Below are 14,635 nucleotides of genomic sequence, written 5' to 3'. Positions count from 1 at the left end.
AGGTCTTTTTATCTATCAATTATGTTTGGGTATAACAATATAAAAGTACTTTTTTGTTCATTTATTACACGAAAAACATCTTTTTTTTAAGGAAAAAAGATCTTTTAAAAAAAGATGTAAATTACAGCTTCTCAAAAAAGATCTTTTTTTGATTTTACTAGTGCTTTTACTTTTACTACTAGAAATTTGCCAAACACGTTAAAAAATAAAAAAAGATCTTTTTTCATTGAAAAAAGATCTTTTTTTAACAAAATAATGGCGCCCAAACATGCACTTACTTGGTTTTGGGTTGCCATACATAAAAATAGTTTCTCAATCATTTCCTTTTCTATTTTTAATATAAACTTTAATATAATAATTAGACCAAGAGTAAACCTCAACTTTTATATTATCATTGTATAACAAACATAGACCACCAGACAAACTCCAGAGTTCAACCCAAAAATAATTATCAAAATAAAGTCTCTCTTAAGTTTACTAATACTACTTTAATTTTCTTAGCTCTAGTCTCCATGAGATATACAATGACGGATTTTATTTATTTACACAGATGCAAAAGTTTTGAAACTATCGTAGGGGTCACCACCCCTCGATAGTTCCAACTGATGATGCTCATGGATGAGGGTGGGGCTTGATAAGGCCCGCCTCCTTAGCCATGATTTTGTTCTCTGATTTACCAACAAAAATCCAGTTCCCTTCCGCTTCTAGAAAGTTCTTTCTGTTGCATCCATTCTTACCTTCATCCTTCCTCTACCTTTTTGCAATTTCAGCCACTTTCATGTGCTTATCTTCCTCCTATTATGAACTTACCAGCAGTAGTACATCTTCTGCATGCCTTTTCCTTTTCAGATTAAGACCTATTTCTATTTTCTGCACTGGTTGTACTTTCCACCATGCATTTCCAGCTTCTGTCCTTTGATCTTCATTATTCCCTTCTTCCTCACTTGCCAACTCGACATAGTAGTATAATCCTTCCTCAATTTTTTACAATTTAGGATCTTTCTCATTTAATATTGCTATTGTTTTGTTGATGTTCTCCCTGTACATCCACTGTCCTAGTACCGTTTGCCCCTGACCACTATCAAACACCCTTTATTTTTCCTTCCCTTTGTCTATGCCTCCCTTACCATTCTTGCCCCCTTCTCCCTTAGCAAACTCTTTAAGAATCTCCCTTATTGATTTTTTTTTTGTGTGTTTCCTGTTATCTTATCACCCTTTTCTATCATCCTGTAGCTATCAGCCTCTTGCTCTATAGGATACAACTTCAGCCCATCTCCATTAGTATTGTTGTTGTGTTGTTTGCCTCCCTTATTGTGCATTGGTTTGCCTTCCAATTCTTCCATAACTTGCATTTGTTCAGCATCATTGGTTGACCTAGTATCCTTATTCAGCCTAATAATTCTATTCAGCATCTCCTCCTTCTCTTTAATATTTTGGGCCTGTTTAGCGAAAGTCCAATATTTCCTTCCTTCTCCACTATGTTGGTTATAGTATTTAACTGAAATGTAGACCTAATTCCACTTTGTTCAGCCTCAAATCCCTAAAAATCATAGATTTTTTACATTGTCCTTACCTACTCCCCTCTCTCATCTTTCTCGTTCTCACTCAAAATTTGGTTTTCCAAGAAACATTTCTCCCATACTACTTGTTACAGATTTTTGTCAGTTTTGATCACACTCTCGTCTGTTTCTTGTTCTTCCACACTCTTCCTACCCAAATTTTGATTTGCACGCGCTTGCTCTTCCTTCTTTCTATTCTTCCACTCTCTCTGTTCTAAGTCTCCTATCTCCATGGCTGATAATGATCGAACTTGATTTATCCCTAATCTCGTAGAATACTTTGGCTTGGACTGGTCCCAGCAAGCCATGGCCATTTAATTCTTGCAAGTCTTCCTCTCATGTCCTATTATACCACAGTTAAAGCAATAACAATCTGGTAATCTTTCATACTTGAAGAACACCCATAGCGGAGGCAAATTCTCTCTGTCTATAAAAAAATTTATTGGTAAAGGTTTCTTTATGTTAATGCCAACTCTAATCCTTAGAAATGTTCTCCTAAGAATACCATCAACTTTGGGATCTTCAGCTTCTGCTAGAACTCCCCGCATCTCCCCCGATTAGTCTGCCTATGTCTTTGTTCATATGATTAAGTGGTATACTATGAACCTGAATTCAAAATTCCATATAGTCATGATCCACTTTAAAGGCTGGTGTTTTCTTGTCCATAATCGAAGATTAATCAGATTTCCTCTAACATTCCAAAGTCTATTTTGGAGTATTTGAAGTCCTTTCTTCGTGTCTTTGAAGTTGAACAGAATCTTCTTCAACTCCACATTAGAGACAACAATTTCTTATGAATTTTTTTACATTTCTAACAGAGCATTCTTATACGTTTTGAAGCTTATTTTTTTCTCACTAATTATCTTTCCAACTATATTCAAGTGATTTTTTTAGTAGTCAAGAGTCTCGTATTGTTAAGTTTGATGACCTTACTTTTTATAGATTCCATTCCACTGATTGTTAACACCTTGTACTTTTATTTGCTTCCAGGTGGCACGATGTATATTTGTGTTTATGATATTGTTATGTGGCACCAGACACGGGTCCAGGAATAAAAATAGGGGGTAGTTGCCCCCACTGTATTTTCAATTTTTTCTTTAAATTATAGTTATATATAATGTGTATTATGTGTCCCGCTTCAAATTTTAAATGATTCTACTACAAATAAACTAAACTCAATTGGCTAAAGTCTCAAATTTACTTTTTTATCTTTCTATCATTTTAACTATTAGTCAACCTAATCAAATTTAGTTCTTGCGCAGTCATTCCTTTGTTCTCTTAACCCTTTTCTTAGTTTCATATTTTTAACCTTCTCTTTCTATTCCTTATCTAGTGGTTATCTTCTCTTTATCAAAAAAATAAATTTTCAATTCTCCATTTTTTTATATAACTCTGTATATATTTCAATTTCATTATTTCTCTTTTTGATATTTTTAATTATAAATTTTAATTCAAATTATTATAATTTAGGTATTAATCTAATTTTTTATTCTTTTTATAGCTTTATATATTTTATTTTATTCTCAATTTATTCATCTATATTATTTTTTTATCTTTATTCTATTATATGTACTTATATATGAATTTTTGAAATAAATTCATTAATTTACGAATTTTAAATATATTTTTTAATTTCAGAAATAGTAAATGACAAATATTTTAATTATAATACATAATTAAACAAATGCATACAATCTTTCATCTTATATTATATCAAAATTAAATTAAAAAATAAATAATAAATTTAATTATTTTAAAATAAAGAAAAAATTATAAATTAAATTTCTATTATTTTATATAAAAATATTTTTCATATATAGATTTAATTTTTTTTAGTATTTATATATAATTCTAGTTTCAAATTATAAATACTAGTATATCATTAGGCGTTAACGTGTCAATTAATTTAGTCTTTATTATTAAATGTGTGTAAAAATAAATAAAAATAAAATTAATTAGGATAACAAGTTATCTATAATTTAATTAAAATATTTAAGTCCAAATTTTAGAAATAATTTTTTTATAAATTATATATAATGAATAGTATTTTAAGAATGAAAATATTCACTAATTTTTTTTATTTTTATATCTCTATATAATTAATAATGTTCAACAAAATTTATTTTAGTATACATATTTTTGCCCACATTTTTTAAATTTTTTGAATTCGACACTGTGTGGTAGAGCTGGCAATATATACCTTATTTGTAGGTATCCAACCCGGACCAATCTGTTCGGGTAGGGTTGTCTACCCTACCCGCTGCGAATAGGGTAGGGTGCGAATTTGCCTGCGGGTAGGGTAGGGTACGAGTTTAGGATATACCTTACCCTACCCGCACTCCTAATATATTATATAATATATATGTAAAAGTTATGTATGTAGTAAAGAAAATGAGTCTTGAACTTACAATCTTCCTCTTATAAAAACTTTAAATAACTACTAAACTAGTTGATGATTATACTATTTGTAATTTTATGTTGAATTTCTTTAAAATTTTATTTTTTTAATTTTAATTTAAACTTAGTTTTTTATTTTTTATTTTATTAATATGTATGAAATTTGGAATAGTTGAATTTTATATTTGTTTAAAATTTTTTTATGTTAGCGGGTAGAGTTGGGTAGGGTAAGGTTTAAAATTTTAGAATGCGGTAGAATTAGGATCGAGAGATTCTCAATTCGTAAGTAGGGTAGGATAGAATTTTAAAAAAAATTTCAACCGAAATGGTTGAATGACTTCCTAATGGAGAAGAACCTAGTGTTCTAGAGAACTCTCCTAATGAGAGAAAGTAGCTCTCCTACATAGCAGTTAGAACTTAGAAGCATAGATTGGCACCATTAAAGAAATTTGAAGCTTAGCCCAATACAAACTTTTTCATATTGCTGGACTACGATAATTGGATTCTCCTCCAGCCCATACTAAAATAATATGTTAACAAATGTTGTCCCAAGAAACGAGTTGAAGTCATTTTTACTCGTACAGTGAAAACACCAAAGTTACCAAATTAAATTAAGTCTTAAATATGATTTTGTGAAATTACCAATTAAATCAATGACCTTATAATAAATAGTAATAGCCTACACGATTATTGATATTATTGAAAAATATGTGTTAATGTTACTTATTCAATAATCATGCATATACGCTAAATTGATGTATATTTTTTTTAAAAAAATTATTTATACACTAAAATTAATAATTAAAATCAGTCATTATATATTTAATTTGTATATAAATACATGTGTTGTTTAGTTTATTTTTAATATAATATATTTTATATTTTAATATATATTTTATATTAATAACTAATTTTAGTAGCTGATTTTAGTGTACACATAAAATAATCGATTTTTTCATTGATGAGTCAGTGATAAGGTAAACATTAAGTTAAAGGGAGGAAAGTTTCACAAAAGATAAGAAGGGATGAGATAAAGGCCACCTATACTATATCTGTAGGTACGACAATTTTTTTTTTTTCCTTTTGTTTTTGTTTTTGTTTTTATCTTTTATTTTATTTTTATTATTTTCAGAACCAAGATATACAAAACGTGATGGCTTTGCTGCTTTCAGTGCTTTGCCATTCCTCTTGTATCTGATACATAATAATGCATGAAGAATTAAATAAACAACGTTTTGAAGATCCACATCAGTGTTAATGGTACACAACTAAAAGGTGGTCCAAAAATTTTGGGCTATCAATTGTTATTCAGTTACATTATATTCCGGGGTTTAATATGTGTAAAAAAGTCATATAAATGAGTAGATTAAAATCTAATAGTTTTAATTAATGGGCCATTTGGCTCCATTAGGTTTTGCAACAATGATTAGATATTGTGTTTGTATGTGTAGGTAACTATATGGATATATATTTAATTTGTTTTTATTATAATATTATGCTTGTCTCTACACTAGAAACAATATTGAATTTAATATGAAAATAATATTTTATTTAATTTAACTAAAAACAATAATAATTTGTCTTATTAAATTTGGTTTAACATTAAAACTAGAAAAGAATATACTATAATAACTTAATAAAAATAAAAAAAATACAAATATAATATTAAATATGGTGAGTCATAATATTTTTTTATCCTTATATATTACTTTTAACGTTTTAGAAATAGAAAAACATTTTAATTTCTTTAGTATATGAAATAGATAATTTTTTATAGAATAATATAATAAATTTAATTTTTATACTCTATAATATAAAAAATTTACACAAATAACTAATTATGTATTGACATATAAATAAAAATAATTAATTTTTAAATTTACTACTTAAAAATATAACTCATTTAAATTACACATATAAATATATATATTTTAATTTATTTTTAGTGTATATTTTATATTCTAATATATATTTTATATAAGTGACTAATTTGATAATTGATTTTTTATGTACATCTAACATAATTAAAAATTATTTACTTTATAAGTATATAAAAATTAAACTCGTATAATAATAATAATAATAATTTTGTTCCTAACGAATAGGAACATATAGCTGTGAAGGAATATTAGAGTGTCAAAGCCAACCAAAAGAAGAAGAATATTCCTTGAAAAACTGAATCCTTAACAGCAATATCAACCACTAATATATGTCATTATTATTCTTAATTAAGTACTTAACCTCGTCATCTCTTCATTCTCTCTCTATATATATCCACAAAGTAATGTTTTCAGTACTGTATAATTTTATTTAATCTTTTTTTTTTTGTTGGGATCAAATAACCAGTAAAATGTTCACGAGTTTCTGAACAAAGATTATCTAGTAAACAAAGGTTTCCGTTTAATAACAACTTGTTAACTAACTAACTAACAAAAAGGCAAAGAGAGAATTAAAGAAGAAATAGGGACATATTTGGGCAAGCAAATTATCTTTGTTACCAAGTTATGTTTATGCACATAAAAGAATTTTGGTTAGCTTATTTTATAAGTTTTCCCAAATTGGAAAATTTTCTTTTTCTTTAATAATTTAAAAAGTAATGGAGGTACACATCAGCAAAGGAGATGCCATTAGTCATAGGGAGAGAAGATGGATAAAATAAAGAATCCAAGTCCTATGTTAAAAGCACCATTTGCCACCATCAACAAAGTTAAAAGATTTTGCAGAATTAATTCCAATTACTACTTTGGATTTTGGAGTACAGCATGAAATTTTTTGTCATATGCAACCTCTGTCACTTACTCATTAATTTTAGCCCCTACATAAGGGAATTATTGTTGGGTCCTTAATAAATTAATGAAAGTAACACTAGCCCAAAGCCATATATATATATATATATTGGAAATGTTTTTTTTTTAAGTGCTTCTGTGGCAAAAAAGAAATGGGGAAATTTTTCTATCCTCCAAGACATGACAGGTGGAATGTATACTTTAATTTTAAGAGAATATATATATATATATATATATATATATATATATATATATATATATAATATGGTGAGGAATTAAATATAATATTTTTTATACTATAAAAATTACTTGCATATAATCTTTAATCGTTAAATTATAATTATTTTTTTATATAATATAAAATAGAATTTAATTTTAATACACTATTATGAGCAGCAAGTGCAATGGTGTGGGACAAGCGCTCCCACTACAATTTAAAATTTTTTTGAGTAGTATATGATAATAATATTTTTTTGTCCTATTAGATTATTAAATTTGATCCCACAATAAATTTTTACTCAACTTTTGGTACTTAATCGTTAATTTAAAAATTTTATATTAGATATTCATTAGAATGATCAATTCTCAGATTTAAATGAAATTAGTGTTTTTTTTTAAATCAACTAAAAAAAATATTATTTATCTTCTTTTCAAATTAGCTTTAATTTTTGCGTAACAACTATATTAATTGAAAGAACTTTTTTAACTATGAATATCAATAAGAGTCGACTTCTAATTGCGTTGGGAAATAAATTTTTAAATAATTGTTTAGTAATATATATGGAAAGAGAGAAATTTTGATGGTAGTGTTAAGAGAAAAATTACTTAAGTTTTTAAAAATATAAAACCTAAAAGAATAGAATTTTAAATTATATATTATTATTTAAATTACTATTTTAGTGTTTTAATTTGTATATTAGATATTTTGAAAGCTAATCATATTTTACAATAACAAAATATAATCATAACAATAATCATGCTATATGTACATAAAAAATAATTATCTGTATAAAATATATATTAAAATATAAAATACATATTAAAAATAAGTTAAACAATACATATATTTATACACAGATATATAGTGGTTAATAGATAATTTAATATTTAATTTTTTATATATACATATTATTTTTATTATAAAAATTATTATCATATTATATAAATTTTGCCATCACTACCAAAATTTTCTGGATCCGTCACTGATTATGAGTGTACATCAGTTTTACACATATATTTAATCATATAACACTACATTATAATAAATAACAATTTTTTTATTGACGATGTGAATAGTCATTTAAAAAAACAAATATAATTATACGACAGTGTAAAATATTTTATACTTTTAGTATATCAAAATTAAACTCTATAAAATATATACATCTTATATAAAAATGTAATTGTCAGGCAGACGCTAATTATCATAATAATGATAATAATATTATTAATATAATATATAAAATTTAAATAAAAATAAATAAAGAGACTATCAACTTTTTCTCATTGTGAACCACGTATTCTTTTTTAAGAATTTATTTTTTTTATTAGTGTAAAAGAATTTTACACACATCTAATTAAAATGGAGTAACATATCTAGGAAATACTTTTACCTGTGCAGTTCATATCGGTCTTCATGTGCTCCTAAATTAAAAAAATTCTTAAAAGCTTTCCATATATTTATTTAATTTGAAATTAGATAACATTACAAATGATATCTTTTACCTTGTAAAAGTTACACTAACTCCTTTGAAAAATTAGATAACATTTTTATCTGATACCTTTGTATTTTGAAAAATAGAATATTCTTACAAATATGACATTGATTATCCATGCATTACCATGACAAATCAAGATTTATAGTATTGTGTGCACTGCATAATACCATATAACATTAATTAGTTCATAATTAATTAACTAATTTATGTACTCCTTTTATTTCAAATTAAGTAATTAACTGTATTCTTTTAATTCTGCATAAATTAAGACAATTACTAAATTTTATTGAAAATATAAACAATAAAAAAGGACAAAAAATATTATTAATACCATTTTTTTCTATATTGATTTTTTTACTTCTAATTTGTTCTTTTTCTATTTAATAACAAAGGACATAATAGATAAAAATCTAATTAAATTAATTAATAATTTCTTAAAATTTAAAAATAATATTTAATTTGTAACAAAAATAAAAATGAAAAGAGACAATTAGTTTGAAATAAAGAGAATACTAATTAATGGTTATAATTAATCATGAACTTTAATTTACTTTCTCTAAAAATCCAGTTAGCAAATAGGTATATCATGCAATACCACTTAGCAAAGAGGAAGTTACAACTTTTCCTTTTCCTAATCTTTTTTATTTATTTTTTTTTTAAAGCTACATGTTTGCGTCAAACATTCTTTTTCATAGTAGTGTCAGCTGTTTACGCGTAATACAATTTTTTATGCACCAACTAATAGGGTCCATGAAGCAAGAAATTTTATTTAAATAATCATAAGTGGGATCGATAATTATATAAGCACATAAACATCAACCAGCAATTATTTTTTTCCCATCGGAATCTTTTAAAAGACAGAGAAAACTTACTCGACAAGCTATGAGTGCAACTAGGTATGTGATTATTCAACATGGATATTTCTAACTGGAGATGAAATTTCAGTTATTAACATATGATTCTTTTGGTATATAGTTTGTTGTGCATAGTACAGAGATGAAAAACATAGAGGTGAGAGTAAAGAGTGAAGATCATAAATATTCGTACGGCTATGCTACGTGTCCACTAAAATCAGCTATAAAAATTAGTTATTAATATAAAATATATATTAAAATATAAATATATATTAAAAATAAATTAAACTATATACGGTGACAGATTTAAAGGAGGTCTAAGGTGGTTATGGTCTCCTCCAATTTTTTTTTTAAAAAATTAGTACTATTAATTTATTATAATATATATATATATATATATATATATATATATATAGATTAAATATATTTTTATATATTACAAACTAAAAAAAAATTTACTTGTTAGTAACTTAATATGTATAAATTATAATGTGTTGTACAATATATTAGTAACAACTAACAAATAAATTTAAAAAATAATAAAAATGTATAAATATATAAATAATTAAAAAATATAGATTTGGATTAATATAAAAAGTAACGATTATAAAAAAATTGTTTTGACTCTTTCTATGACAATAGTATCAATTGAATAAATTTTTTAAATAATAAAAATTATTAAAACAATACTTTAAAACAAGATGAAAGACGAACTTTTAGTAGATTATATGATTATATATGTTGAAAAAGAGAATGTTTCAAAATTTATTTCAAATGATAAATTAATAATTTTAGTTATATGAAATATCGCAGAACAAATTTAAAAATACAAAAATTCTAAAGTATGTAGTTGAATGTTAATTTTTATATAATATAATTATTAATTTTGACCTATATACTATAAATTATATTTTGTTGACTTTTTGTTATGTTATATTTTAATTTATTTTGTATTTAATTTGACCCCTTCTTATAAAATTTTTGGATTAACCACTGATTACACATATATTTCAAATACATTAATAGCTAATTTTAGTGATTGATTTTAGTGTACGAATATTATTTTTGATATTCGTATTATACTATATACAAATATTTTATTAATGAATCTTTTTATGATACAAAATGTAAGTTTTCACTATATTTATTACAAAAAGTTTAAAAACCTTCACATACTTAAACCATACTAATTTTTTTGACTTCTCGTAGTATCTTCCAATTCAGCATATTAAAAATTAATCTACTGTGGATCTGAATTCTATTTAATAATTAATCAATAAATTGAGACAAAAGAGTTAAACTCCGACACTTACTTTAACATAAGAGTAAACTAACTACTCGACCAAACCAAATTAGCCATTAGAGCATTACTAAATTTGTACTAACATTTTTGTAATGTTTATCTTTCAATTTCCCTTGATAACATATGATATAAAATGAATGTTAAAGTAACCGAATTTTACAACAAGAGTTGATTAAAACAAACACTTTTAACATTAAGAGATACATCAAGACCAAAGTATCACAAATAATTTAAAATTTCTCTATTGGGGGGGCTAGTTATCTATACATGCATGGCCTTTTGGTAGCAGATAGATTAAATAAAAAGTGGTGCTATCGTTCGTTAGAAAAATCCAAAAATCATATAAAACGCATAGAGTTTGATAATAATAATTGAGAGATCACTACAGTTGAAAGTCAAAATAAGGGGGAAATAAAGAAATTATTGATTAAAGTTGAACTCACACACTGTTATTGATGCATATTAGGTGATGGGGAAAAAAGAAAAAAAAGAAAGTTGAAAACTGGCCACTTTAAGAAATCTTTATCTCCTCTTTTATGAAAAAGCATTTGTGTGTGTGTGTGATCCATGTCGTTACTATGAGAAACCATATTATAGAGTTTTCCCTATGAAGGTTGAAGAGACAACAACTTTGGTCGAATATATCTAATAACACTACTTAAATAGTTTTCATGCTCAACTATACCATATAATATTGATATTATTCATTTATTATTATTATTTAACAAAGTTGAGGTGTCAAGTTTGTAACACTATACATTACTTTGGTTAAACAATTTATTTAATTATTTAGCAATAGCTAAAGCTTTTTTTCTTTTTCCCAAAAACATACAGGATAAGGTTTCTTTGTTCATATATATATAATCTCCTTCTCCAAAGTTTCTAAGAATAAATATAATGATACTAATGATAGAAGAGTTATATACATGTTCTGCAGTAAGGCAAGGTTTTTTGGCATCTGGTTTTCCTAGCTAGCTGCAAATAGGTATGTTCCTAAACTGTATTTACTATGTAGTACTACTAATTAATTAAATTTGAAATTCTAACAATTTTTAATGTACTATATTGTTTAGTTAGTTATTGTGTGTGTGTGTGTGTGTGTTATAGCAAGTTTTTGCAGCAAACTCAAATGAATTGATATGATGATGTATTTATTGAAAATGGAAGGAATATGAGAAAATGAACTAAGAACACAAATCCAAATCAGAAGAACCAAAACATGTTATTTCACAGTTTCTTGAGACCTTATTCTCTGTATAGACTCTGCATCCTTCAATAGTGATTCAATCCTTAATAGTATGTATTATTCTACATTCTGGGAAGTGCTAACTAGCATGCATGTATTGCTTGGAATATTCATATGAGGATGAAATGAAGAGAACATTGCATGTTTGTTAATTATTATTGTGTGTCAAATTAATAATGATGCACCTTTTTTCTTGTTTAGAAACTACCCTTTTTTGCAGGAAATAGAAGAAAATCAATGGACATATTTGACACATTCCCACAAGTTAGCATGTGGGGTGACAACTTTAAGGTTGATGGTGGCCTCATAAATTCAATCACTTCTCCAATGTTGTTGGTGAGCACTAGCACCATGGCCATGGATAACAAGGTTAATTAGAGAGCATGAGTTTTTTCTATCAGCTTTATTATTATCTTCTAATCTGGATTGTAATTTGTAACAAACTTTTGAATTTGAATTCTACAGCCTGAATATGTTCCACATGAATTGAGGGAACAATCTAGACAAAATCAAGAGGCTACCAATAAAGATGTTAGTAAGGTAATGAAATTTCATAAGAGTGTTACTCTTAAAACATTTGCAATGTATCTTGGTCATGAATGATCTTGTTTTGTTAGGCTCTGACATTATTTTGTCTAGGTACTAAGACGGCTAGCGCAGAATCGAGAGGCTGCTCGGAAGAGCCGACTGCGAAAAAAGGTAGCGAAATTGGACTTACAAAAGAAGGCAGCCAATGTTTTTGTGTTCTGATTTGTAATTTTGTTCTTGATAGGCTTATGTTCAACAATTAGAAACAAGCCGTTTGAAGCTCATGCAATTGGAGGAGGAGATTGTTAAAGCTAAAAAGCAGGTGATAATAATACTAAACTCAAAAACCATATCAATGATTTATGCTCCTTAATCATATGTTATATATAACTAAAAGGTTTCCTTGCAGAGTATGTATATTGGAAACAATCCATTGGATGCTAGTTATATGGGATCTTCTGGATCATTAAACTCAGGTTTGTGAATTCTGATACCAATAGTTTTAAGTTTTAACCTTCTTTACAATAAATTCTTCTATTAAGTGAGTGGTCCTGGTATATCTGTGTAGCAGGGATTGTTTTGTTTGAAATTGAATATGGAAATTGGATTGAAGAGCAACACAAACTGAATGAAGAACTCAGAAATGCATTCCAAACTCAAGCACCTGATGAACAACTTAATCAACTTATTCAGACTCTGTTGAATCATTACTCAAATCTTTTCAAGATGAAATCAGATGCTGCAAAGGCTGATATATTCTACCTAATCAGTGGTGTCTGGAAATCATCCGCGGAGCGCCTTTTCCTTTGGATTGGAGGATCTCGCCCTTCGCAGCTTCTAAGTGTAATCTGATTCATATAACATTGTAACTCATTTGCATCAAAAATCTTGCTTGCTTATAACAGAATATCAATATGAATTTTGGTAATAACAAAAAAATTAAATTGTTAATTGTGGACAACCTCAATTAACTAGCAATCTTTTTTATTTTCTTGCAGATCATTGTGCCACAGCTTGAACCTTTAACTGAACAACAAACTGCTAGCATTAGCAGACTCCGGCTATCGTCGCAACAAGCTGAAGATGCTCTCTCACAAGGACTAGATAAACTCCAGCAGAGTCTTGTCCACAACATTGCAGTTGATCCATTGGTAGCAGGAAACTTTGGGTTTCAGATGGCTGATTCCATTGAGAAAATTGAGGGACTTGAAGGCTTCCTTAACCAGGTAACACAACATCAAATAACTGAATTAGTCTTCAGATCCGACACTTTGGTTCTCAACAAATTTTTATTTTTTAGAAGTTCTTGTGGACAACAGAGCGAGCTCAGTAAATAGCAACAAAGGAGATAGACTAGTTATGCATTGCATTGATCTATCTCCTCTATTGCTATTGACTGAGCTCTATTGTCCACAGTTTTTGAGAATTACTCTCGAGACAGATTGGTTCTCAACAAATTTTTATTTTTTAGAAATTCTTGTGGACAATAAAGCGAGCTCAGTAAATAGCAACAGAGGAGATAGACTAGTTATGCAGTGTATCGATCTATCTCCTCTATTGCTATTGACTGAGCTCTATTGTCCACAGTTTTTTAGAATTACTCTCGAGACAGATTGGTTCTTCCATCGCTAATACATTTATCCGATCGATAATGAATACAGGCAGATCATCTTAGGCAACAGACATTGATACACATGTCAAGGATCCTAACAACACATCAAGCTGCTCAAGGATTGCTGGCTTTGGGGCAATACTTGCAAAGACTTCGTTCTCTCAGTTCTCTTTGGGCTTCTCGTCCATCTCAACCTCTCTAGATGCTTCTCATTTCATTGCATAGCAATGATTCAAGTTGTGCAAGTCCTTTCCATATCTTTCTATCTATCATTGTCTTTGGATCAATCTATAGAGTGACACACTGACACTGATAGATAAAAGAGAACAATATCTATGTAGTGTGTACCATGATGCCTACTTATCTATTATCTTGGTCTAGAGAGTTTGCTTGTACATATCATCTTTAATACTATATTATAAAATAATAATATTTAAAAAACAAAATAAATTAGTCAAAACATCTAAAATTTACTTTATTTAATATTTATTAATTATTATTAGAATTAATGAATACTAAATAAAATAAATTTAAATTGTTTGAACTTATTTTTTATTGTTTTTCTAACATTATCGATTATAAAATATGAGCCAAAGTTAGAATTTCAGAATCATGTGGTAATGTCATTGATC

General features: G+C 27.0%; 1 protein-coding gene across 2 annotated transcripts; it reads left to right on the top strand.

Moving 5' to 3' along the window:
• Window positions 1–11,371: 11,371 nt before the first annotated feature.
• Window positions 11,372–14,396, top strand: LOC107606110 (transcription factor TGA7). 2 transcript variants are annotated; one of them, XM_088493617.1, is made up of 9 exons: window positions 11,372–11,602; window positions 12,065–12,232; window positions 12,329–12,403; window positions 12,503–12,562; window positions 12,636–12,713; window positions 12,801–12,867; window positions 12,963–13,234; window positions 13,390–13,617; window positions 14,053–14,396. In XM_088493617.1, the coding sequence occupies exons 2-9, from the start codon at window positions 12,101–12,103 to the stop codon at window positions 14,203–14,205; spliced, it is 1,065 nt and encodes a 354-aa protein (XP_088349743.1). In that variant the 5' UTR covers window positions 11,372–11,602; window positions 12,065–12,100; the 3' UTR covers window positions 14,206–14,396. The 2 variants fall into 2 exon arrangements, with proteins under 2 accessions (XP_088349743.1, XP_088349744.1); XM_088493618.1 differs by having other exon boundaries at window positions 11,466–11,602; window positions 12,065–12,199.
• Window positions 14,397–14,635: the final 239 nt, after the last annotated feature.

This window comes from Arachis ipaensis, chromosome B7, assembly GCF_059453495.1.
Source record: "Arachis ipaensis isolate K30076 ecotype BB chromosome B7, ASM5945349v1, whole genome shotgun sequence".
Classification (NCBI taxonomy): domain Eukaryota; kingdom Viridiplantae; phylum Streptophyta; class Magnoliopsida; order Fabales; family Fabaceae; genus Arachis; species Arachis ipaensis.
This window is presented reverse-complemented; position numbering and strand designations above follow the sequence as displayed.